This window comes from Schistocerca piceifrons, chromosome 11 (genome assembly GCF_021461385.2).
Source record: "Schistocerca piceifrons isolate TAMUIC-IGC-003096 chromosome 11, iqSchPice1.1, whole genome shotgun sequence".
NCBI classification, from domain to species: Eukaryota; Metazoa; Arthropoda; class Insecta; order Orthoptera; family Acrididae; genus Schistocerca; species Schistocerca piceifrons.
The window spans coordinates 115,645,913-115,673,622 of NC_060148.1; the positions used below are offsets into that span (position 1 = coordinate 115,645,913).

The window sequence follows — 27,710 nt, forward strand, 5'->3', positions numbered from 1 at the left end:
TATTGCTCATGTAATCTGTAAGGGGCAGTCAAATAGAAATGAGACAGACAGAAAAAAGGAAGTATGGTGTTCATTATTTCACACATTGTTACCATAAACGTTAATACATTTTTCCTGCTGTGAAACAAGATGGTCAATGCCTCCACAGAAAGGAAGTTTTTTGGGTCCTACAGAATCATGATTATACTCATACATACGGAAAGTGCAAGGGAAGAAATTAGGACTCTATGAAGAATTTGTATGGACTTTCCAGTGAAACTACAGCAGTGTAGCTGAAAATACTTCAATAACATGCCGGCCTGGCCACATATTGTTGTTTTGAGCACACCGCAGAAGATTCAACAGGTCTCACTTACACATCCTCCACACTCGCAATCCCTCCCAAGGTAATTTCCTTATTCTTGAAACCCTGTGGCAAGCAATCTACTTCGGATGAAGAGGTGCACCCCTAGGTACAATTATGGTTCCAGAAGCAACTGCGAACATTTTACCATGAAGGCACCGAGTGTCTTGCCTCACAATGGGATAAATGTATTAGCAGTTACAATAGTTACTTTTCAAATAATAAACAGTTTACTTAGTTTTCTTCCATGTATCTCATTTTTCATTTGACTGCCCTTTATATCTTGCAATTACCTAGACTGTGTCGACAGTGGAATTACTAAATTGGTAAAAAATCTGTTGCAGTTCCCATGACTAAATACGAGGCAGAATGCTGCTCTTAACAATGGAAAGGATAAAAACTTGTCTAAGATGCATTATGAATTCAGAAAGAGTAAATGTGTTGGCAGTGCTTTCAATAAAGAAAAGTTTCCACACATGGGAAACTTCCCATAAAACAAACACACACACACACACACACACACACACACACACACACACACACACACACACACACACACAGAGAGAGAGAGAGAGAGAGAGAGAGAGAGAGAGAGAGAGAGAGAGAGAGAGAGAGATTTAGTGGTAAGATGGCCCTGTGCATAGCATCTCAAAAATTGAACACAGATCAAGCACCACAACAGGAAGAGCAGAGGCTGTACTGAACAGTAGGAAAAAAAAGTAAAACAGAAATAGCGAACACTTCAAGTTTAAGTGCAACACTGAGTGAAGTGGAAGAGCCTCAGCATCATGGTTAAGTGGTTGTGGTGTTAGACTGCAAGGAGGGCAAGCCGTGTTCAAAACTCCCTTGTGCGATTTATTTTTATTTCTTTTTTTCACAACATTATGAACTGTTTGTGTGGACATTGAAATGTTTGTTCTCTTTCTCTAGTCTTGATAGCTGTCATACTACACATTGGTTGTAGAATAAAGAGACAAGTGGTAAGAATATATTACCATCACTAATGTGATGATAGTGAGAGGAGGTGAGATACCACATGCATGTCTCACAGAAATGTAAACAACAAATAAATAAGTGTGAACTACATTACAACAAAGGAATTCAAGGATAAAAACTTACAAAAAAGAACACAACTTCAAAAATGTTAAAACTATTTGTTTTGACAGAGCACAGAGAAACAGTACGATTGTGAAACAGTTGCATTCATTTGTTCCTGCTTATGTGACAAACTATTATGTTTTCAACATTTCCTAGGTGGTGATCACATTCCCATTCATACAAACACTTAAATCGAACAATGAGAGGTATCTCACTCACTCACTCACTCACTCACTCACCAAGCATACAAAATCAGTTGCCTCAATAAGACATTCCAGTCATAAGACATTCCAATCATATGACACTTGTACTGTCCCTATCCCACATACAACACATCAGCTGTGTTTTCCAGTGGAGAATTCTGTCAACTTGTCATCAAACATTTGCAGTCCCAATTGAAAGCCACTTCTTTTCATCTGCTAATAGAGTAGTTGTGCAGAACCAAGTTTCATTGTAAGCCCATTTCTCACATCTTGCTGTTGCACATGGTCATGACATCATGACATAACAACAGAAACTTTGATACAGTGAACAGCAGAGAGAGAGAGAGAGAGAGAGAGAGAGAGAGAGAGAGAGAGAGAGATAGAGAGAGAGAGAGAGAGAGAAATTGACACACAGAGCTTTGAACATGGCTTGCCAACTTTGCAGTCCAACACCATGATCACTGAACCACAATGCCCTGGTTGTTTTACACTGTTCCTTATTGCTTCTTGAACTGTTCACTGTTTCTATTTTGCTTTCTTTTCACAGTTCAGGATACCACCTTCTTGTTTTCAAGCTTGATCCATGTTCATTTTTTAACAGGCTCTGTTACCATTAAATCTGAGGGGGGATGTGATGGGGAGTTCCACTCATACATTGTCACCCAGAAAACAACAAAAAATTTTCTTATCTGTTTGGGCAATTTAAAACAAGAAGAGTGGCTTTCACTTTTAAATCAACAGAACAAACTTGAACTGTAGCAATTTACATTTAAGAAGTAAAAATTGTATGAATTTATTCTTTTAGGATTTTATCAGGTTTCTGTACAAATTTTCTTTTTATACGTGTTTCCTTTCACACAATTTTAAAACAAAGGCTAAAGATTTTATGAAGTAGCACCCACACTAACTTTAGCTATGAGCCACCTCTGTTCACCCCACCCATTGATGGAACAGATTGGCGAAGTCAAGTAGGCAAAATTTGCCATTGAAAGTACAATAATACTGTTCACTTAAATTAGATAACCTCCTCTTACCCTACACATACTCTTCTTATGGTAGTAGATTTTGTGCTTTGGTGTTTTTTAATTTTTATTTTGTTGTTAGCTTAATGTCTGTGGCACATTGTGAAGGTTGCATGTGAAGTTGATGATTTCTGCAAGAGTGAATCATCCAGATTTTAAAGGCTAAGGGAAAGGAAAAAAAAACAACAGTACATATGAGGATGAAACTGCTCTATATGCTAAAGCATCTCAAAGAATTTTCCACATCACATGCCAGCTATTATCTTTGGAGTCCAGCAAGACTGCATGAAATGAAAATGATGCCTCCACAGTAGCGAGCACAAGCTGTAGTGTGATTTGTAGAAGTAAAATATCCAGCTATTGTACAAAGAAATTATCTTAGATTGTATGGATGTGATTCATCTGGTGTTGAAACAGTTAAGAACTGGGATCATAAGTTTCTAGCAACTGGAACTGTTCTGAAAATTCTGGTGGTGAACATCATAGTGTTTTGGAATAGGCAGCAGAGGACATCAGACAAGCATTTCTTAGGAGCCCACATACCTCAATTCGGCAGGCAAACTGATGTTCCCTGATCAATGCTGCACCATGAAGTGCACATACTTCACCATATGTATTATTATAAAGAGCAAATTCTGTAACCAAGTGAGAAACCATGCTGACAATAATTTTCTATGGATATGCTGCAGCATATTGACATGAATGGCAGCTTTCTAGAAATATGTTTATTCTCAGATGAGGAAATCTTCCATGTATCGGGAATGGTTAATCAACATGATGTTCAGATACGGGGCTTGCAACTTCTGCACACTATTATTGAACATGTTTGCAACAGCCCTACACTGAGGATCTAATGATGTCTGACAACATGTTTTCTGAATTGTTCTGCTTGGCAGAAATCATAGTGAATGGGTCAGCATATATGGATATGTTTGAGCAGTTTATATACAAAACTTGCAAACCAACATCGACTTTCAACAAGATGGAACTCTGTAACATTGGTCATTAGTTGTTTGAAAGTTCAGGGATATGAAATTCCCCAGTTGCTGGACTGAATGCAGATAACCCATTGCCTGGCCACCAACATTCCCTTAAAATTATCCTGCTTAGATTAGAGAAGGACCGCATGTATGTGACCAAAAAGGATGATATTCCTATGTTAAGATGTGATACTGATGTGATTATAACAGTGACACATGACATGTTACAAAGAACATGGCAAGAAATTGAAAACAAAGTTCATATTCCTCATGCTAACAATTGTTAACATGTAGAGGTGTATTGATGATTATTAAAAAGTTTCTTTGAGATGCTCCAACATACGATACCATTTCATTATCATATCTACTGAAGTTCTTCTTGAGCTTCTAAAATTTTGGAAGTTTGGAAGGGACTCCATGGATAGGGACAAACTAACACCCTGCACTGGCATAGATAATATGATAAATGCACTACTGGCCATTAAAATTGCTACAGCACAAAGATGATGTGCTACAGACACAAAATTAAACCAACAGGAAGAAGATGTTGTGATATGCAAATGATTAGCTTTTCAGAGCATTCACACATGGCTGGCGTGGGTGGCGACACCTACAACATGCAGACATGAAGAAAGTTTCCAACCGATTTCACACACACAAACAGCAGTTAACCGGCGTTGCCTGGTGAAACATTGTTGTGATGCCTCGTGTAAGGAGGAGCAATGCCTACCACCACATTTCCAACTTTGATAAAGGTTGGATTGTAGCCTATTGCGAATACGATTTATCATATCATGACATTGCTGCTCTCGTTGGTCAAGATCCCGAGACTGTTAGCAGAATATGGAACCGGTGGGTTCAGGAGGGTAATACGCAACGCAGTGGTGGATCCCAATGGCCTCGTATCACTAGCAGTCTAGATGACAGGCATCTTATCCGCATGGCTGTAATGGATCATGCAGCCACGTCTCAATCCCTGAGTCAACAGATGGGCACAATTGCAAGACAAAAACCGTCTGCATGAACAGTTCGATGACGTTTGCAGCAGCATGGACTATCAGCTCAGAGACCATTACTGCGGTTACCCTTGACGTTGCATCACAGACAGGAGTGCCTGGGATGGTGTACTCAACGATGAACCTGGGTGCATGAATGGCAAAACGTCATTTTTTCGAATGAATCCAGGTTTACAGCATCATGATAGTCGCATTCGTGTTTGGCAACATCACGGTGAACACACATTGGAAGCGTGTATTCGTCATCGCCATACTGGTGTATCACCCAGCATGATGGTATGGGGTGCCATTGGTTACATGTCACGGTCACCTCTTGTTCGCACTGACGCCACTTTGAACAGTAGATGTTACATTTCAGATGTGGTATGACCTGTGGCTCTACCCTTCATTCGATCCCTGCGAAACCCTACATTTCAGCAGGATAATGCACAACTGCATGTTGCAGGTCCTGTATGGGACTTTCTGGATACAAAGAATGTTAGACCGCTGCCCTGACCAGCACATTCTCCCAGTCTCTCACCAATTGAAAACGTTTGGTCAATGGTGGCCGAACAACTGGCTCATCACAATACGCCAGTCACTACTCTTGATGAACTGTGGTATCATGTTGAAGCTGCATGGGCAGCTGTACCTGTACATGCCATCCAAGCTATGTTTGACTCAATGCCCAGGAATATCAAGGCCGTTATTATGGCCAGAGGTGGATGTTCTGGGTACTGATTTCACAGGACCCATGCACCCAAATTGCGTGAAAATATAATCACATGACAGTTCTAGTATAATATATTTGTCCAATGAATACCCATTTATCATCTGCATTTCTTCTTGGTGTAGCAATTTTAACGGCCAGTAGTGTATTTGTTCAGAAATGTTTTTACGTAAGCTGCTTCAACAGTCAAATTTTCTGCTCATGAATAAACAACAAAAGTCTTGACGGTACTAGATAACTAAATTGAAAACAAGATGTAAGGATAAAGAGGAAGAGCAATATGATTGCCTTCTAATGTTATTGCTCTTGCTGAGCTGCTGTTGTATCTTCTGGAACAATCAAATATGGTGTTTTGAAAATTTTGTGCAACACCCTTTATCTGTTTCCCACAGTGAGTAGAAATGTTCTTATGACATTTGTTAAGGGCATCCACTATTAATTTCACTCCAGCAATTGATAAATTCACCTACCACTACTCGCCCCTTCATCTTACGACCCTTGCAAATTTTGGTAAGAACATTAGTATCTCATAACAGCGAATTCACCATCCAGCATTTGCAGTTCAGCAAGACATAGAGTTTATGTTCCATATTGGGTCAACATGCTGCTGCTCTTGGCTGTTTATAAAAGTGTGAACTGACTTTGTGAGAAAAATAGATGGTGACCATTAATCTTCAAAAAAATCCAAGACACAATTTTAAGATGCGTAACAGTCACTTACTATGTAATAGCTGTAATTGGCATGCATGCATGCACTCTCTCTCTCTCTCTCTCTCTCTCTCTCTCTCTCTCAACAACACCAATAATAATAATAATAATACTTTAGTTCCCTACGGGAGTTCAATTTTCGCAGCTGCCATGTTGTTCTTGAAGAAATTAAATTGAGAACAAAAATTCACTAAAATTATTGAGATTGTAAGAACTAATAAGCTGCTTATCAAGGAAAACATTAACATCCATGGCAAAACAAGTCAAATTTAGTAACAGAATTTCAGGTTCCGTCGTGAAAAATATGTGATACTATATTTCTGGCACTACATTACAAAAAATGCAAAGAAGTTAAGGATACTGTAAGGCTGAGAAGCTGTTCCTAGAGGCTTTAATTTCTTTAAGTCCATTGCAAAACCAATGATGTTCCACATAGAGATTTCTGTGTAGAAATATCTGCTGTTAGCAAACTTAAAAATACACAGAATATCAGAAATAGAGTCCAATATTTTCAGCTGCCTCTATAAGCAAGTGAAAATGTTTCTGAACACGGAAGACTGACGGCTATCATGCACACCTTTGGCTTGCCCAGAGAAGCAAAAGAGAACTACGTAACTGATATGCTTCCTTCTTGGTTTTATCCCATCTTTTTGGTTTTTATTCCCTCCAATGCAATACAAAATTGTCAGCAATTATCATTAGAATGACCAAAAAACATATGCAACACATACAAAATGTGCGATCAGAATTACAGGATGTTTTCTTTACTTGACAAGCCCATAATTACACCCTCCTAGCACACACAACGCAGAGAACAAGTGAGTTTTACCTTAAAGTGTTGGCACTCCAGTGACCACTGCTCCTGATGAAGTGGAAGAGGAAGTTTTCTCCTGGCTGGAACTTGCAGTAATGCAAGCAAAATACTCCATCACCATCAGTGAGATGTATTGATATTGTGTTTGGAGACATCCTTGCCTCAATCATCATCGATGGTTGTACCAGGAGGCAAATATAGCTGAAGTAATTCCTTAGTTTATATTTGGATTAACAATTATTACAATTAACTGAACTATTGTGAGTATAAATTGTCTGAAATCAAGTGGAAGTTCCTTGAACAACAGCATGTCAGTATCATCTTTCAATTAACAATTTTCTGCTGTTGAACTGTTACTTCCATTTAAAAAGTAACAAAAATGTAACTGCATTGGGTGTAGTGTCTCTTCAAGGTTTCCCCTTTTGGAAGCAGTATCAATTTTCCTATATTTTTAAATACTTTTTTTTTCTACAGTGCACTCAGAGTGGTTTTTTGCTCCCTATTTCTCCCCCCCCCCTTTCAATTATATTACTACCTGATGCATTATTTACTCGTGTTTTCTCATCTGTCTACTACTTAAGAGACTGAATAAAGATCTTTGTTCTTAAATCAAGGTCAGTACTCTGCACTGTACATGTCCAAGAGCTTTCTATTTTCATAGCATGTCATACATAATACAATACCTTTAATGTTCCTTCTAATTAATATATAGCAGGACTGTAAAAATATACACGTTCCCCTGAGCTGGAACATATAGGGAGGGCAACAAAGAACAGAAGCTATCCTCATCATTTATCAAAACAGAGTTCTTAGAAGTTATAGCATTTTCACACATTTTAAAACATTATCAAACACGTGGATGCATGTGTACATCTGAGGCAGCCCCACAAATAGTCTCCCAATTCAGTAAACGTATTACTTTCGATCTCATTATAATGCTTAGAAACAGCCACTTCTGAATCCTGCCACATGAATATACATTCTCAGTCAATGTCTTGAATTACCTTGATAAACTCAATGAAAGGCAAACATAAATTAAAATTCTCATTGATATTCACAGAATGTTTATATAGTTAGTTATTTACAGTCATAAACAAATGTTATTTCACAGCACACATTGATTTTTTGGTTCTCTTATCAGCTGAGTCTGCAGATGCAACAAAAAGACTATTTCAAATTTCCATGGTTTCAAACCATCTTAGATAGTAGCCAATACATCATCCACATTTTTCCACTTAAATGTAATTTTATATACTAAGTAAATAACTATATGGCAGCTTGAAGTCAGAGTAAAAGTCAGATAATATCTTTAGATTAAGGACGTATGGCTTACCTCCTCATCTCTTATATCCAAGGGGTCACATTCATGAAGACAGTCATCAAATTCCAAACCCTGCACAAATTGAAAGCATTAATACAAAAATTAAAATACACTGACTACGGATATAGTACCAAAAACTAGGGTTCTAAACACAACAAAGAAGAAACTTGCAATCTCGCTGTTGGTTTTATTTAAAATGTTGTGTATTGTCATCATGATACATGGGAAATCAAAATTTTCTTAACACTAATGAATTATTTAAGACAAATTTCAAATTATTGTAGAGAAAGCTACCCATATAATTATGGTCCCACAAGAACATACTGTGATAGTCATGCAAAGTGTTTAGCAGTAAGTAACATCCACAAACAAGATACACAAATTATGTAACTTAACATCAGCTACTCAAAAAGTCCTGCTAATGTCATCATTCTTTTCAATTATATTCCATAGACAACTTTTAGTTGGTTATGCTATCGGCACAATAAGAATTTACTGTACTTAGCTGTGAGCTAGAATCATTTCTTTATTCACACATTATGAAAACAGGTATTGCTAAATGTGTAGATGATAAATATGAGGTTAAGCATTGAAATAAGCAATTTTTGGTACAGATTATAACACAAACCCATGTACTTCTTGGATGCTACTCAAAAGTATTTCCTTTATAAATGTTGAAAATCTATGGATTCCGACTGCGATATTTCAATTCTTAATGAGGAATCTAAATTCACTGCTGAGCAACCTATCACAAAAGTTCAACGTAGATTTCTTAAAAGATTCAAATTGTGCTTAGTAGCTTCACTGGCGTTACAACACTGCTACAATACACTATTGGTGTGGGCACTACATGGGCAAACAACGGCTCAATAATTACCGGGGAAAAGAACCCCATGAGAGGAAACAAAAACTCATCATGCTAGTCAATCTACAAAAAACAGAAATGAATCCTCACAGAAACAAGCATGGGGATAACTCAGCATGCATCTGGCATGGGCGGCTGACAGCTTAGCACTAAGGAACAACATTCAACATAAGGGCAAGGTCCATGGTAGATGAACTCAGTGTAAGTACTGCCTCACTTGGCTCACAGCTGTCCACAAAGTAACAGCTCCATCAATGGATCCGCCCATACCCTCCACTGCATGTGTCCTCCATGGTGGGTTCCACACTATTATGAAGTGTTATCCAGGCAAGGGCATCTGTCTCTATCACAACATCCACTAGTGGGAATACTAAACCCTCCCCCCAAGAAAGGCAAGTGAGACTGACAATAGCCAGGCTTTGACCACTATGTCTAGTGCAGAACAAGAGAACCCAGCATTGGACTGTACTCATACAACAGGCATTGCAAACATCACTGATTCCAGCAGAATAGCATTGAATTGAGGAGCCACCAGGGGTCCACCAGCAGCAGGTGGAGGCACACAGGTGAAAGCAGAGGAGGAGGAGGAGGAGGAGATCAAAATCCATGGGCTCCACATTAGCAGATGCAGGTGCATACTTCACTAGGCCAAAGGCTGTAGGTAATGGGAGAACAGCAGCCGGTGTGGAGGGGGGACAATGGGAAAGCACACAGCTGCAAGTGAGAGTCCACACATTGAGCAATGTCATGACCACCTAGTCACCTGGCAGACCAGAAGAGTGATGGTGGTAAAGTCATGACTGGGTGAAGTCACAACTGATTTGCATGACAGGTCTGCTGTCCCTACTGGCATCCATCACAAACAACTGCCAACTTTTGTGCCCCTGCACAATACCCAGCAGCCACCCCTGCCGGTGGTTGAAGAACTGGAGCCAAACAGAAGGCTAAGAAGAAAACACAGCATGATACTCTGGGTGCAACAATTACAGAAGCCCCATGGCGTGTGCCCATGCAAACATTCTGCCAGATTGCATCTGTTGTCTGATGTCACCCAGTATGTAGCCAGAAAGCTTGACAATGCATTATTGTGGAAAAAGAAATACACCAACTGCTTCATGTGGAACTTAAATGTACGCACAGAGCACTCCATGTCTGAGTTAGATGTCAGGTGAAATGGTGTGGTAGTGAGATACTGAATTCCGCTGCAGATGCAAATGACCTCGAATTCCTGGAACACAAATTCCCTACTATTATTGGATACCAGGGTCCTGTAGGAACTCTCAATGGCAAAAATAATCAACAATTCCTGAACAGTGGTAATTGAAATTGTGTAGGACAGCTCGGCTATGTGCAGGAAATTGGACAATGCCATGATCATGAACAATCATATTACTGTCCAAAACAAGACAGACAAAAGTGACATGCCCCCTGTCCCAAGGGTGCTCTGGTTTGGACAAAAAAGAGTGTGGCACAGTAGCTGATGCAGCCTGGTTCTGTGCACAAGCCCCACAAGTCCACATGAGACATTTGATGTCACTAATAATTGCAGGCCAGGACATCTGCAGGGCACCAGGGGTCGCGTTTACCACACACACCTAACTGCACTCCCACCAATTATCAGGAAGGACATCCCTTGCTACCATCGTCATCCAAAATGAGTCCATAATCTGGGCAATGTTGTCTAAAGAAACTTTGGGAAAAGTTAATGCCCTAGTCTGAATTTCAGAATCATGCACTAAGTAGACAATCACAACCCGAATCAGCAAATCTGTATAAGAGACAGCACATCTGGGACACACAAAACTACACTTAAACAAGAGACCTTGAAAATCGGCAATAAAGGCCACATATTACTGCCTAGGGTATTAGTGGTGATGACCAAAACCAACAAACAGCACCATGGGCTTTGTGGCTAGAGAAAAAAACCTGTACCATTGGTGTAGTCTACTGCTCTTGAAGCAACTCTACATTCTTGTTCATTAATGCTGTCGTCATTTTCTGCTGCTTCTTTTGTATTCCTGCCAGTATTGCACACATGCTGGGTCCATGGTGGCCCAAAATTAACCCTGGGGAAAAGGGAAACAAAAAATAGGGGCATCAAATACATAAGAATGTTCCTCATCACCATTTTAGTATTTGCACTTGTGTGGCAACACTTCTACATTACACTATAGGTGTGAACATTTAACAGGCTTAAATGGGCTCAACAATGACTGGGGAATATACCATGTATGAGGAAATGAAAACTCGCCATAAATCAGTCTACAGGAAATGGAAAGTCTGAACCATCATAGAGATTTGCATGGGGATAACTCAGCATGCAGCTGGCATGGGAGGCTGTCAGCTGATCACCAAACAACACTCAGCATGATGTGCAAGGCAATGTGAACAACAGTTGAACACAGTCTAAGCACTGGCCTATTCGGCTTACAGCTGCCCACAGGTAAACACCTCTCGCAGTGGATCTACCCAGACTATATGCTGCATGTGACTTCCATGGCAGGTTTCTGCACTGCTCTGCAGCGCTACCCAGGCCAGCTCTTCTGACTTCATCATGTCTGCTGATAGCGATGTTAAACTGGGAAAATAAGGAGTTAGAAACATAATTCTACTGTTACAAATTGATTTAAGTAGTAAATTTTCCAATGTGTGTGCACCCAAATTCGTAAGATTTTCGTAGACACAGCTCAGTCTCAAAAAACTCATTGTTAACATACTAGCAGACCATGATGAATAACAAGTGAAAATTAATATAGTAAGACTGTAGTGTGTGCCCTTCTATGTAAGGGGCTAAATGCTGTGCTACAAACTTCCAGTCAGTCCTTAGGATTTATTGCTTCTTTCACATTTGGATATTATTAGATAACAAGAAATATGTCAAGAAGCACCTAAATGTGCAGTACAAATGAAAGTGTAGGACTATGTTTAAGCAACTAAGTCAATTCAATTCAAGGCCTGGGGAAGGTATGGTCACACTTGCTTGATCGTAAGTCAACGCTGGTTATAATATTTGTGTAAGTTGATCCTGAACTATATAATTAAAAACAAAATATATTCAATGTTTCCCTAAGGCAGCATGCCTAGTCTGTGTCTGAAAATACCAGAGAGCAGGATGTATTCCTTTTTAGGGCAGGGTCTATGTCAACTTATGTCCACTAAAAGAATTTACACTTCTAATAAATGTGAATTTTAGGCAGCCATGACAAACATGTAGTACACAAAAAAATTGATATCAAGAAGGGTAACAGGAAGTATTGTTATACATATAGCTACAACTGCTCAGATTCTACTCCTGACGGCCTGCAAATAACTAAAGATAAGAAAAGTGCAATAACACGATGCTTAATGAACTGTAATGCATCATTCACCTTCTACAATTAGCAAATGACATACTTTTACTCCACATGAGGTATGTATATATAAGGAATGCATGCAGAATTCTCAGCACCTTCTGGTTCCAAATTTGGTTCTTTATCCTCCTTGATACAGTCAGTTGACATTTACACGGCTTTGTTCTTATGAATGTCATCATAATTTTAAATGATTCCATTCTTCTATTCAAAGGAAAATGTAACTAAGCCAATTTGCTGATACATCATTTACTACCATATACACACATGATGTCATCCCAATGCTACAACACACATCAATCTTTGCTGAGAATTAGACAGTTCTTTCACTTTTGTATTGTACGTCATGGAATTTATAGACCTTTAAATTTACGTTCTGACCTGACATCCTGCCTCCAGCAACAGTGTTATCTGTGTTCTATCCAGTCATTTTAAAAACTTACTTAAACAAGTAGTTGCAAAATCTGTCAGTTAGGTAAAAATATGCTCAGGCATGCAAGTCAAATGTCATGCCCATTGAAGTCTCCTAGTCTTCAATATCTGGAGAAAAGATAGGTAGTTGTGGCAGTTTTTAGGCATCGACTCTTCCTTCCTGAACATCAATCTTTATCTTGGAGAAGACCAACGCTCTTCACAAAGACTTTACACTGACGAAGTAACAGTTCTCTTATGCTGCCTCTGGCACACACTTGCTTTCGTCTTAATTTACTGCCAGTTAAACCATAACTATATAATATGACTAGGCTGTAGGATTTTTGGAGATAGCGTTCAAAGTCACTATCTTTTTCATATTAAACTGTGTTATGGGTTGCTCAACAACACACACTTTTTACATTCACAATTTGTCTCTTTGGTTTATTTTTAACATACTTCCAGTCTATTCAAATCAGAACTACGGGTAGGAGCAGTTGTACCATCTATCTACATGTGGCACAGAAATATGTACCTCAGCATTAACTGCACTTTTGAGGCTTTGCAGATGCTATATGGTGGAGAAGCTCAGGTGGCTGGTTCCCTCCTATGCAATGCATCATCTGGAATCTCCTACATATATCACGTGAAGAGACCATGAGGATAAAATCAGAGAGATTAGAGCCCACCCAGAGGCATACCAACATCCTCCTCTCCACGAACAATACGAGACTGGAATAGAAGGGAGAACCGATAGAGGTACTGAAGGTACCCTCTGCCACACACCGTCAGGTGGCTTGCAGAGTATGGATGTGGATGTGGAATTATATAGCATGTACAGATGCAGCATAAAGACAAATCACGCAGCACATAGTGATTATACTTTTGGTCATTTCCATGGTCTAAAATTAGCTACCTATGTAACACGCAATAATATACAGGACGTAAAGAGTAACTGTTTACAATGTATCATAATAGTGTATGGGAAGTCAGACAAACACACTGAAATAAGACACTTGTGGTCCATCAAGACAAGAAACAGCCTCAAATTGGCCTACAAACACACTAAGCTACAGCGCGTATGCTACCACAGGAGATTTTGTCTAAAATCATCCTTTAATATTAAAACCTATTGCTCTTGCACTTTAAAGATGCAAAACTGACGTTCATATAATTCTTAGCACAAAATATTATGAAATAATGGCATACAATTAATAATAAAATTGTTTTGCTTTCTGGTTGCTTTACTATCAAACTGTTGTGCTAGTAGAAGTTAAGTTTCCATCTAATTATAAATATAATATGTTTCTGCATAACGTTTACAAAACCCTTTTTCCTTTCATTATGCTCACAGGAATTTTAAATTAACTATGATAATGTAATAGCCATCTAACCTGGACATAGACAAAAATCAGAGGATATTCAAGTCACATGTTGTGTGCATACTCTGTGGCTTAGGAGGTTCTTGTGAGACAAATTGAGGATTTTTCCTGGTCTGAGTGAGCACAAATGTCCTAGCTCACATTGTTTTATCATTACTTCTCCTATACTGCTCTGGTACATTGTTAACTATTATTGCTTACACCCTGTATCAGTACGAATTCACCATATGTATCTAAAGTCACCAGCTTTTACAGTTTTGAATACATGTATGGAATACGTTCAAAGTGTACATGGAGAACAAATCTTCAATTTGTGAGCAGTTAATGTCTGAGTGAGTGAAGTAATGTTTCCCAACAATGGAGTGAGCCATATACTTTGAGTCAATGGAAGAAAAGTGAAAAAAGTACATGCTACCAGCAGGTATGTTAATGATTAATTTTTATTTTTCTGTGACAAGTAGAACAGCCATCGGAGTACAATAGTGTTGATCAGGTTTACTATTGTTAACTGGCCTGGTAGGTTATATAACAGGCAAGAACATTGCAAGATGCTGAGTGATGACTATGAGGTGCCTTTGTGGGCCTCCATTTGGTTAGCTTATCAAACTATGCAATATCAAAATTTGTGCTGCATTCAGATGCAATAATTACCTGATGCTGGACTGCATGGTAATGAGAGGCAGGTATACTTGCAAGGTTCCAGTCGATGAAATCTAACCACCACATGGAAGAATCACTGTATTGCACAAGCAGCACTCATAGATGCTTCACATCAGCATCTGCCATCCAAGAACAAATAATGGACTCCCTACATCATTCTGTGTCATCTAGCACCACTTGTCAGGGACTAGCAGCAGCTCGACTATGGAATTACTGCTCTATGAGTAGACTGCCAGTAACACCATAACACAAACAGCTGCATTTGTAGGAGTGCTGTGACCAGGAAGCATGGTCTGCTGACGAACAGTGTCACATTGTATAGAGCAATGAATTACATTTCTGCACTACCCCACATGGCTCTCGTTGGTGAGTATGGTGGCAACCTGGGAAAAGGTCTCAGTCCTCTGATATTTTAGAAAGGCACAATGGTGTTACTCCTGCTGTCAGGGAGCGAGGAGCCAATGGGTATGACGTAAGTCATGGCTGGTAATGACTGAGGGAACTCTGACAGCACAACGGTATGTCACAGAAATACTTTGTCATGTGTTAAAACCCAACCTACAGTCTTATGGCACCAATTTACAAAAGTACAAAGTTTGTCTATACATGGAATGTGCCTCTGGACTGTCTTCGTGTGATTGAAGTACTCCTGTGGCGAGCAACATCCTCAGATCTGTCCTAAACACAATGTGTGGGGACCAGCTCAGATGTCAACTCCATCGAGGCCTTGTATACCAAGGACTAGGTTACAACTGTTGTGGGCCAGCTTGCTTCAGGATATGATACAACAGCTTTATGATGTTCTTCCAAAACAAACAGGTCACTGCATCCCGGCCAGATGGGGTGAAATGTCATACTGGTAAGTGTACTTATACCACAAAGTTATTTCAGGGTCTATAAGCAGAAAAGTAAACAAAAAATAAATAAAAATATTCTTGGATTTTTCCCGGATTTCCCTGTTGAAGAGGCACTTTTCCCTATGTTCAAATACACTTCTTCCAAGGTGAAAAATACACTTTTTCCATGATAAGTGACAGTTTACTTTCACTCAGAACTGTAAAAATATCAATCCTTTGAATGATAAAGGTTTTATACACCAGGCAGAACTTCCCGGCATTTCAGAGAACGAAAAAACTCACAAAAAAGATTTTGGAAATATCTGATGTGAAGCAAATTTTGTGCTGCATATTTTCATATTTGTATTATTCAAGTATAAATTCGAATGTCACCAAACATAGCACGTTAGTTTCTGAAGCATTGAAATCAAGATTGAATTGTGCTTTTTTAAGCCAATCATAGCTTATATCACATGATCTCACCAGCGAATGACAGCAAATATTCAGAGCATACCACATGTGATGTAGTCAGCCAATAGCAGTATCACTGATAAGTAGCATGAACACACAAATAGGAAAAGTCAACGGTTTAAATTAATGTACGTAATGTAGCTACAAGAAAAGTTAAGCTCCCATGTATAATATTGGTCTTTTTGCATGTGTTACATTTTAAGATAAATAACACAAATGTGAAAGTAAAATTTTACATATTGACATTAATGTCTGGTTTTCTGGGCTCAAAATTCTTCTAAGTGGCTAGTCCTCAATTGTCAAGTTTTAAATGAGAGTCGATGCCCTGCGAATTAAGAAATTCATTGCACATCCTGACACGTAACATAATTCATCTTGCGCAAAAAGAAATTTACTTTGAAAGTACACTTTTCAAGGTACCATTCACAATATTTTCCTGTGACCTGTTAGAAATAGGTTCATTTCAGCAGTTGCCAGAAAGTGACAGGAAACACCCGTTACAGTGCATGGGCAACTACAATGACATAAGAAACTTGCATGTAAGAGTGTGTGTGTGTGTGTGTGTGTGTGTGTGTGTGTGTGTGTGTGTGTTTGTTGACATCATAAAAGAAATAAAACATCAGATGATATTGGAGCATCAGAATTTTGTAAACCATACTAAAATGGATAACTCTGCTTAAAGTGCACATTCAATGTTCAGATTAACAATGGAATAGGACGCCTAGCCTGATATTCTGCTTTTCACTGCCGTTTTCAGGATGCAAATTTTCTTTGAATACCAGTACAGCATTATCTCATGTTTGGTTCTTTATTATGGCATAATGCCACACATGACAGAAGATAAAAATGTACACTTGAAATTCAGTGAACAGTTCAAATGGCTCTAAGAACTATGGACCTTATCATCTAAGGCCATCAGTCAGTGAACAGATGAAACTAGCCAATTGTATGGAATGAAACACTTTGTTTCCATTAAATTGACTGTCTCTGTGGAAAAGATTAGTAAAAGTCATATTTATTTAACAAGCTGACAAAAATAACTTCATTGTCCTGGAAGGTGATTAATGCTTGACTGCCCAAAACCATGCAAATAAAATCGGAAAAACTGAAACTAATCACGTATTTTAGCCTTCCATAATTATGTGAATGTATTTTAATTCACTTGCCAGTTACCAATCAAAGAAACCCATTGTATTTTCCTTTGACTTGAGAACTGTAAATGAGAAGAAAACAGCAAAATCACTAAATGTAAACACGGCTCATGTGGAGACTACCCCTCTCCCCACAACAACCCAGACTGCTCTACGCATGCACAAATCTGGCAGCTTGGGCGTGCCAGAAAAATTTTTCTAGGTAGCATCTGGCCACTTGCTACTACTGATGATACATGAACTGCCACTCTTCAAGTAGCCAGAAGTGGGAAAGGTACTGCCCATAAGCAATGTAACTGTGAATGCATGTGAGCCTCCTGGCAACTGCTCAAACGAAATTAATGTAAACAATTGTGATGTCACGCTCATTGGCAGCAGTTTATTGTTATGAAGTATTCCACAGTCTTCATCGTAAAACCTTTGACACATTTTGCTGTTTATTGGTTCTCACCTGTTAAAATTACAAACATTTAACTGAGTACTAAAACAATGAAAAATTCCAAGAATTCTAAAAAATTACCAGGTTTTTCCCAGATTTCATAGTTGCCCCAGAGCATATACACCCTGTCTGTAAATTTGATTCAATTCTGTAAGCACCTAAACAACACATACCCTCACAAGCCATGTAGTTTCATTTTGTTTAATCCTCCCCTAATGTATACTTCACTTTTTTGATAGGGAATGTGGATGAGAACACGTACAACTCTTACAGGCTGTAACTACAATTTGCCACTTAGAAAGGCACCTACTACCACATCCATGAGCTAGGAGATATATTGTACATGTTAGTCAGAGAGTCACAATTGAATCAACAATCTGTAATAATGTCTACACTGTGACTCTCATGAACTTCTGAAAATGCTGCTAAAATGCAATATGATGGTAATAGAGACAGTGCAGTCAACAAGGGATATGTTTACGATACCTGATTTTAACTGTAATTCATTCTAGATACAATGAAGAGCCAAAGAATCTGGTACACACGCCTAATATCGTGTAGGGTCCCTGCGAACTTGCAGAAATGCCGCAACACATCACTGCATGGACTAGACCAATGTTTGAAGTAGTGTTGGAGGGAATTGACACCACGAATCCTACAGGGCTGTCCATAAATGCGTAAGAGTACGAGGAGGTGGACATCTCATCTGAACAGCACTCTGCGAGGCATCCCAGATATGCTCATGTCTGGGGAGTTTGGTGGACAGCAGAAGTGTTTAAAATCAGGAGACTGTTCCTGGAGCCACTCTGTAGCAATTCTTGATGTTTGGTGCGTCACTTTGTCCTGCTGGAATTGCCCAAATCCATATGAATGCACAATGGACATGAATGTATGCTGGTAATCAGACAGGATGCTTATGCATATGTCACCCACCCATCACTGTCTTATGTAGACCTATCAGGGGTCCCATATCATTACAACTGTACACGCCCCACACCATTACAGAGCCTCCACCAGCTTGAACAGTCCCTTGCTGACATGGAGAGTCCACAGATTCATGAGGTTATCTCCATACCCATACACATCCATATGCTCGATACAATTTGAAACAAGATCCATCTGACCAGACAACATGTTTCATCAACAGTCCAATTTTGGTGCCGAGAGGCCCAAGCGAGCTGTAAAGCTTTATGTCGTGTAGTCATCAAGGGTACATAAATAGGCCCTCAGCTCCAAAATCCCATATCAATGATGTTTCATTTCATGGTTCGCACTTGTTGATGGCCCAGCACTGAAATCTGCTGCAATTTGCAGAAGGGTTGCACTTCTGTCATGCTGAACGATTCTCTTCAGTCGTCGTTTGTCCCATTCTTGAAGGATCTTTTTCTGGCCTCAGTGGCATTTGAGATTTCATGTTTTACCAGATACCTGATATTCACAGTACACTCATGAAATGGTCATACAGGAAAATCCCCAGTTCATTGCTACCTCCGAGATGCCATGTCTCATTGCTCATGCGCTGACTGTAATGTTCAAACTCACTCAATTCTTGACAGCCTTCCATTGTAGCAGCAGTAACTGAACTAACAACGGCACCAGACACTTGATGTCTCATATAGGTGCTGGCAACTGCAGCTCTGTATTCTGCCTGTTTACAAATCTCTTTATTTGAATATGCATGCCTATACCAGTTTTTTTGGCACTTCAGTGTAGTTTGATTAAGTGAAAGAGGCCTTTATGTGCTGAAATTCCACACAGGATATTATGCAGAAGTCACTTATAATCTAAGTAATGGACATTGTAGTATTTTGGCAAACATAAGAACAAACTTAATACCAAATCAAAGGATAACTTCTTATATACTGACTATCAACATTTAGTATCACAACATTCTTAGGTTGATTAACTATGGGCTGTTAGTGTGAATGTTGTATGTAAGATTACACCTGAAATTCAAATAAAATTGCTTTAATGGTGCACAATAGATTTATTGTTCTAACAGAGCACGGAGTTGGAAGGAGTTTATTGATTTGCCTATTTTGAGAAGATATAACATACGTTCTTCAAAAGACTTATTTCAAGTAGTAGAAAATCAAATCCTAAACACTGAAATGAACTTTCTGGCTTTCAGTTACATGACACTATGATGCAGTCTAGGGACATTGTAATAGAGAAAAGTGGGACTGTCCCACTTGTTTTTACAGAACCCTCCAATGCTAATATTTTCTCTTGTTTAATGACGACTTTTCCTGCAAAGTGCAAGTACTATGGGGGCAAAAAACTATCAAATTCCCATTTATGTAGTATTTTACTAAAATTTTATTATTTACATTATAATCTACTGATTACTTGTAAACAATAGTGGTGTGGTTGCAATATAAACATTTCCTCTAAAAAAAAAAAAAAAGTTTTGCAACTAACTATACGGGTAAGGTGCATGCTAATCACATGTAAAAAATCACCAGGAAGACAACTCAGTCCCCATTCTATAAAAGGGACATAGCCAAAATCTATAATCTGTTGGGCTCATCTCCACTACTACATTGTTCCACACCATGGATGTATTGTTTTGCCAAGTGACACACAGATCAATCAGACAGCTCAGATTAATAGAGTTTGAGCATGAAGACATTCCAGATATACTATGAATGGTCTCTCAACATGTTACTGTTCACCATCCTTGACACCACTGACACTGTGTCAGGAATCATACCGAATCATTGAATCAGTAAGGTCTGTTGTTCATTTCCTAACCTGTTTATTAAGTAAGAATTAGGCTGCACAAAAGTGCAAATGCATTAAAACTGAGAAACTCTTGAGACACAGAAACACTTCATTGCCATCTTCAAGAACAAAATCTAATATCATTAGTAGCTGCGTATGACTATGCACAGGACCTATGTTCCCATAATACTGTCAAAGCTGAGGGGTTCAGGAACTTATGTCAGGACTTTTCAGGTATATGTGTAAAGTATGCAAAATCTCTCTGCATAAATGTTAATGTCCTTCTTCATCTGTCAACAATATAACAATAATTCTGAGGAAACTAAAAAAAAAAAAAAAAAAAAAAAAAATCAAAGCAGGAAACCAAAAGTAGCTTGACAACCAATGCATGTGCCTCTGAAATGGATTAATGGTCTGACGAATACACTAAAACTGAATACATTACCATTACTGGTCACTATATGACTCTTGAAATCCAGATTAAATCATATTTCATGCAGGTTGGGATTTCTTTTTGAAGATGCTAAATCTGGTGTTAATACTCAAAGAAAAATGTTATCTGAACTACAAAGTTATGGAATTTCTGGCACTTATTTAGAAGGCGGAATATTTGTAATAGACCACGCAGCTAATATCACGTCAACAAAACCGCCATTCAAGCGGCTTTTCTGTACACCACACTGCATTGCAACAATGCTAAGATACATGTTAGCCGAAGAGAAATTTATCAAAGAATTTGTGTCGCAAACACTCACACTAATAACTTCAAGGAATATCATGAATTACTTAAAAAAACTAGTTTAAGAAAACTTGTCACCAGAACAGTAAAGTCCAGAACGGATATCAGTTTGAATACTGTTGTTATAACAGAGTCTGTGGCAAATGTCATGGAGGAGTTCATAGTCACATTATCAGTATGGAATCAAATGCATCAATTACAAGGCTGGAACAGAGGCTAACTATGGCTTTGATTCATTTCCTCTTGAAGCTTTAATGCATCACTCATAAGCTTCAAGCAGAGAAGCATCCAACATTAACTTTTGTTTTGGTAATGTACTACAATATGATTTCCCAATTGTCTGTTCCAGAAACTACATCAACAACATCCTTGGAACTAGAATTACTGGTATGAATTCCTTCTACTTCCTTTTTAACAAGCATTTATTGCCACCAAAGGAGACTACTGTTAAGGTCTTATTTTATACTGCAGACAGAAATCACAGCACTTAAGCAAAGGACAGAATCTCTTCTGAAAGAGAAAATAAAGATTTGTAGTGAATATCTTTTCACAGCATATTTTGTATTAACATTCGAAATCTGAAGAATCTAAAGCCAGAAGAAAGACAGGAAGTGCATAGTACAGTGTGCAGAACGTATGGTGCATTAAAGGATGGTAAGTCACAGTCGTGCTGTCAGTGTAACACAATAGTGTGTGTGTGTGTGTGTGTGTGTGTGTGTGTGTGTGTTTTCAGTTTCAGTGAAGGAAGGTGTTCCTTGCCCTATGGAACCAAAGAATTGCCCTATGGAACCAAAGAAAAGTTGAGGTGGCAATGGGGTAGATAACATACATGTAGATGATTCTTGCAAGAGGAAAAGCAATATAAAAGATGAAATTGCACATTTCTTAGCAATTTAGTCTCAAAATGAAGATCCACCAGAGCTGTTGGCATAAAGGAGTGTACACGAAAAATTTTTCCAAGACTCTTCAGATTAGCTCAGTCTATGCTAATAATCCCTGCAGAAAATGCATTTAAGGAAATAAATTTTAGGTGAGTAGGGCTGATTATCAATGAGAAAACATCACTGATCAGTTCACAAAATGTTAGTAACCTGCTGATTCTGCATAACTTCTATTTGCTAAGGTTTATTTTGCAGAAATAGTAATTTTGAAGATTATTTTCTTTATATGTTGCAGTTCTTGTCAACGCACAAAAGTCTGTGGTGCCTACTCTTTTATTCTGTTTCTTAGTTTCTAGGGACAGAAGAATGATTCTAACAGCCAGGTGGATCCACTCAACAAATAGTGATATTTATTTTACAGTGCAGTAAACTGCTATTCAGAATTTGGTTTATCAGAATATTACTTTCTGCAATTCAATTTCAATACATCTGTAGTTCAAAATGTTGTGGTCTTATTTGTCTAAAGATCTGCACTAAACTGTAACCTTTCACCAGGAGAAATAATACGAATAGCTGAACATCAAAATAAGATGCTACATTTCCAGTTCTCATTACAGTACTGAATACCAGTATCAGAATTTCGCTGGTGATTCATTTCATCAACTGACATCTTAGATTATAGCATTTTATGTATTCACTTTATGATCAACAATCATGAAAACAAGAGCTTTGACTACAATGCCTACCTAGACTGAAGAAATGTGAAAACATGGGGAACAGCATATTTCCTTGTAATTTCAGTCTGTTTCAGTAGCTATATATATATTATAAGAATGTTTGTTCCATTAGTAGCAATTGCAGAATATATTTACTGTGTATACATTCTTTTAATTATGTGTCTCAATTTTCAAACAGCACAAATCAAACATATGTTAAAGGCACTATATTCTTGTTAGGAGGAGTCCCTGATAATCACAGTTATTGTAGTAATGATTTGACTCATAGCAGGAATCACACAGCACTAAATGTAAATGAGTCATTCTCTCCTCGTATATCTTAAGACATTACAAAGAGATGCAAGGTACCCCGCAACACAGGCAGAGGGATCGGCAGTACCGTACGCTGAGCACACAGCGCAGTAAGGTGGTAAGTCAATAGGCTGGTGAACTGACCTGTCAGTTTCTTTGCTCTGACTGGGCCCACAGCCCGTATGGGCCGGCAGCGATACATGGGCTAGATGGGTTGAAGCCAGCACAGTGCATGTCTCTAGTTTTGGACACAAAATCAATAGCCCAGTTGCTTAAAGTACATTAGTACATGATTGCACTCATATTTCCTGTAAAATGGGAACACTGACTTGATATTACAGTAACACAGGAAAGACATATAGTAAGCTGAGATGATGAAAGCATATGAACTGTTATTAGTACCATCAATTCTGGCATTATAAAATTTGATTCTTGAAATGAAATGTGTTTGACCATGCAAAAAAAATGTACACCCACAAATGTAAAGCAGTCTCTGCAGAAAAGAGAATACTCCAAGAAAAAATGGCTCACTGAGGTCGGTTGGGACAGTTGTGGAACATAGTATAAAAGTGAGGCATGTTTACACGTATAGAAATCAAACTAAGAGAAAAAGAAACACATTCCAAGTGGAAAACAGCATTCTGGTAAAATACACAAGACGAACTGCAAAAGAAATTTTAAAAGATCATACAGGAACACAGCTGTAGCGTGTATCTTGCAATGTTCTTCAGTTGATCACCTTAGCAAAAATGAAGCAATTACTGAATTCAACAGATCATTCTCAACCCTTTGGCTGTAGTGGAATGCCACAGTAGTCTAAATGCACTATGCCCTAACAGCAACTGAGTGTTATTCAGCACCAATGGAATTATGGTGTGATTAACTGCTGCAGCAGTTTTGAATCATACAGTTTTTAAGTGCACAATTTGATAACTCCATTAACAAACAAATATTTGATCCTGATGGAGTTGATACAAGTAACAAGTGCATGGTAATGTTTTGGCAGCATCAACAATTTGACACATTTTATATTCTTACACGGTAAGTATACCCCTGATTTTCAGTGTTAAGTGTTAAAATTTCTGTGCACATCAGCAGCAATGGTTGATCACACAAGCTGAAACTGCAAATTTAAGCTGTATACAGAATACTGAGGGGTACTCACAACACACCAGAATGACTCAAGAGTGAAAATTACCGCTGACAAAAGATTTCTGTATGCTCTGCTTCGTTTTAGTTGTAATGGTAGTGTCAATCACATCCAGTCTGTCCCCGATTCCCATTTAGAGCACTGAGAAGCAGGTATGTTTATATTTGAATTGACCAGAGGTTGTTAGTGTGTCATTTCCTTTAAATAATTTCTTATAAGGACAGCACGCCATCTCAATAGTCAGAGAAATGTCAATTTATGCTTAGCTCACAGATATTAATGTTTGTATATTAGAATGTAAGTTAGTTAGACTGGCATTTTTTTAGAATACAAAATATTACTTGAAATTAGTACCAAAATAGTCCACAAGATGTTTATTATTATAATTATTATTCTTTTTTTTTTGGGGGGGGGGGGAGGTAATCATGGAGCAGCTAGCACTAGGTTTAATAATTTTCAATGAGTAAGTCAAATGCTCAATAGAAAATCTTGGCGCTTCATGTTTTGCAAGTAATCATTAAACAGTTTAATTTTCAAAGAGGAGAATAACTGCTTTATGTAGTCAGTTCTTGGAATGAGTTGTAATTTATGGATGTATTTACACTACAGTCTTTCTGAATTAAATAGATAATAACAGCTAGACTGTAGTTTTACAGAGAGAGAGAGAGATTTTACTTGATTTAGTGACGACCCAGAATATTACCTTGAAACTTTATTTTTGACTACAATTAAGTTGAATTATCATATAATTATCTCAACAGAATTAGTGACAAATTAAATAATAGACAGTTTATGTTGTTCTGAGCACTGCACCTAGCTAGAAACTGGTACAGTTCAGTATACACTAAAAAAGACCTATCTGCATGCTGCCCTTGCCCTTTCATTAGTTCAAATTTTAAAATATTATGATGTGGTTTTCTACCTACCATCTGCAATAAGATAACAAGGTTTTTGTACATTCTTAGACATAAAAACTGACCATCGGCTGGCCACAACAGAGACTAAGTTCGAGTCATTCACTTAAAGTGGTCAATAAAACTGACCGCCCCTGACAACTCTAAGTCCGGCAATCTGCACAATCTGGCAACACTGTAAGATGCAGTAGTGTTAGGAGGAAGTGTAGTGTACTTCTGAAATCTTCTCGCATTGTGTGAGCCTGTGGTCTAGTGGTAATCATCGCGCATTCTAAACTTACAGTTGCCTGTTCACGTTCAACAGTTTTTTAAATTTTTTTTTTTTTAACTACATTTCGGTCTAAAGTTATGGGTCTGATTGAACATCGAAGATAATTTGCTTAACAGTCTACCCACCAGCAATAACAAGTATTCCAGAAACAATTCTGCAGGACAGCTCGTGGCTACGTCACGGTCATAACAGCTTACGCTCGAGCGTTTCCTCGCGCTGCTGCGGCTTCCGGCCACCGCCCAGACGCCACTTGCTGCATGAAATCCGGCGCCGCCCAGGTGAACGCAAGCGGTCAGTGTGTGTCTCAACTGTCATTTTCGAATTTGAAGTTGTAGATATCATCTTGCAGTTAAGCATCAGATTTTGCATACTTGAAAATCATGAACTACAGTAAAGCATTGTAAAATTGAGTCACAAGTGGCAAAAGATGTAACATCTGCAACACAACGTTTACTTTTGGTATAACAGAGGGATGAATGCAGAGGAGGCAGCAAGAAAGATTTAAACTGTGTGTGGAGCGAGTGCATTTGGGAAAAATACGCCAGAAAAATATATCCTTGTTTCAACAAAGATCGTTCTGGCATGAATGATTTTCCACATCAAGGAAGTCTCGACTACTGAGATATGTTATAGATTATCATTTTACCATCATGCGACATTTGCATTCGACAGGCAAAGTTCAGAAGTCTGGTGTAGGAGTACTGCATGCTCTAATTCGAAACCACAAAAATCAACGGAGTGACTATTATTCAACGTCATCAGGTAGCTGATTGAGCATTCCTATGCAGTACTGTTACTGGTGACGTGTTATGATACCTTTATTGTTGACTTCCTAAGAAGAAAAGAAAAGCTGCGCCCCACCAAAAGACGTAAACTCGAGCAAAGGGTAGTGTGAACATAATATTTTACATCTGATAGCTCCAAAAGTGTGTTTTGGGCTACGAATTCTGCCCCAAGGGGTGTGTGCAACACAGCTGGAATTTGTTGCCAACAACTGAGACACCATCTGGACGCAGTGTAAGAAAATCGAGCAACTAAACTACATCACCTATGCTTCTGCATGATAACACACACTGTTGATTTGAGAAACAAAACTATCCAGTAGATTGAAAGGAAAGTCTTCTCTCAGGCACTTGTATTGATAGGGAAGCCCTCTCTTGAGCACTTGTCCTCCCTCTCGTCATATATTCGTAAAATTTTACCTTTCCCGCTCTTGATCGATCAACCATCAAGGCAGTTCATTTCTAGACGAAAATACTCTAGAAACTACACTGGTTTAATGACATCATTATAACCAGTAGGTTTTTACTGGCGTAGAATTTGTAAGCAACTTTAGCATTGTCAGATCATTTTAGATATCGTGAAAGAACACTCTACTACTGATTAATTTCTCTTTGATGATTACTGTTGCATTTAGTAAACTAATGGAAAATGCAATTAAAATATTCACTGTACTAATACAAGTTAAATTCAGCTTACTACAGAAACATCCCGACTACAGTCTATCATTATTTATGGAGGACTTCGAGGCTATGGCACTGAGGACTTCAGCTTTGCAACCAACGTGCTTCTGGAGATACGTGGACGATACCTTCTTCGTATGGCCGCATGGACGTGATGCTCGTAACAGGTTTTTGGACCACTTCAACTGTCTTCATCCCCGTATCAAATTTACTATGGAGGTTGAAAATGATGGGATGCTTCCATTTTTAGACGTAATGGTTTATAAAAAACCAGATGGAAGTTTGGGACACAGCGTTCACCGAAAGCCGACACACACAGATTTGTATCTGCACCCTAACAGTTGTCATCCACCACACCAATGTAGTGGTGTCCTTAGGACTTTGGTACGGAGAGCATATGCCATTTCCGACGCAGACAGCTTAACCCAAGAACTTGAGCATTTGATGACTGTTTTTAAGGAAAATGGATACACCGAGAAACAGATTCGTCGGGCTATGGAAGTTGGACCGTCTCTGGAGGTGTCCGAAGAGGAACATAGACCTGTGGCCTTTCTTCCTTATGCTGGAGGCTTATCGTTTAAGATTGGACGAATTTTAAGGAGTTTTAACATTAAGAGTGTGTTCCGTCCACCCTCTAAGATTAGGGCTCTGCTCGGCTCTGTGAAAGATGATTTGGGACTTAGGAAACCCGGGGTGTACAAAATCCCGTGTCAATGTGGGAAAGCTTACGTTGGCCGTTCTATTCGCACAGTGAATGACAG

At 38.6% G+C, this 27,710-nt stretch overlaps 1 protein-coding gene across 6 annotated transcripts in view; it reads right to left on the bottom strand.

Moving 5' to 3' along the window:
- Positions 1 to 27,710, bottom strand: part of LOC124719620 (zinc finger protein 83-like) — a 178,827-nt gene that overhangs the window by 65,906 nt on the left and 85,211 nt on the right. For all 6 annotated transcript variants that reach the window (XM_047244834.1, XM_047244836.1, XM_047244833.1 and 3 more), the window contains exon 6: positions 8,227 to 8,286. In XM_047244834.1, the coding sequence (XP_047100790.1) occupies positions 8,227 to 8,286 (60 nt within the window). The remainder of the gene's footprint in view (positions 1 to 8,226; positions 8,287 to 27,710) is intronic.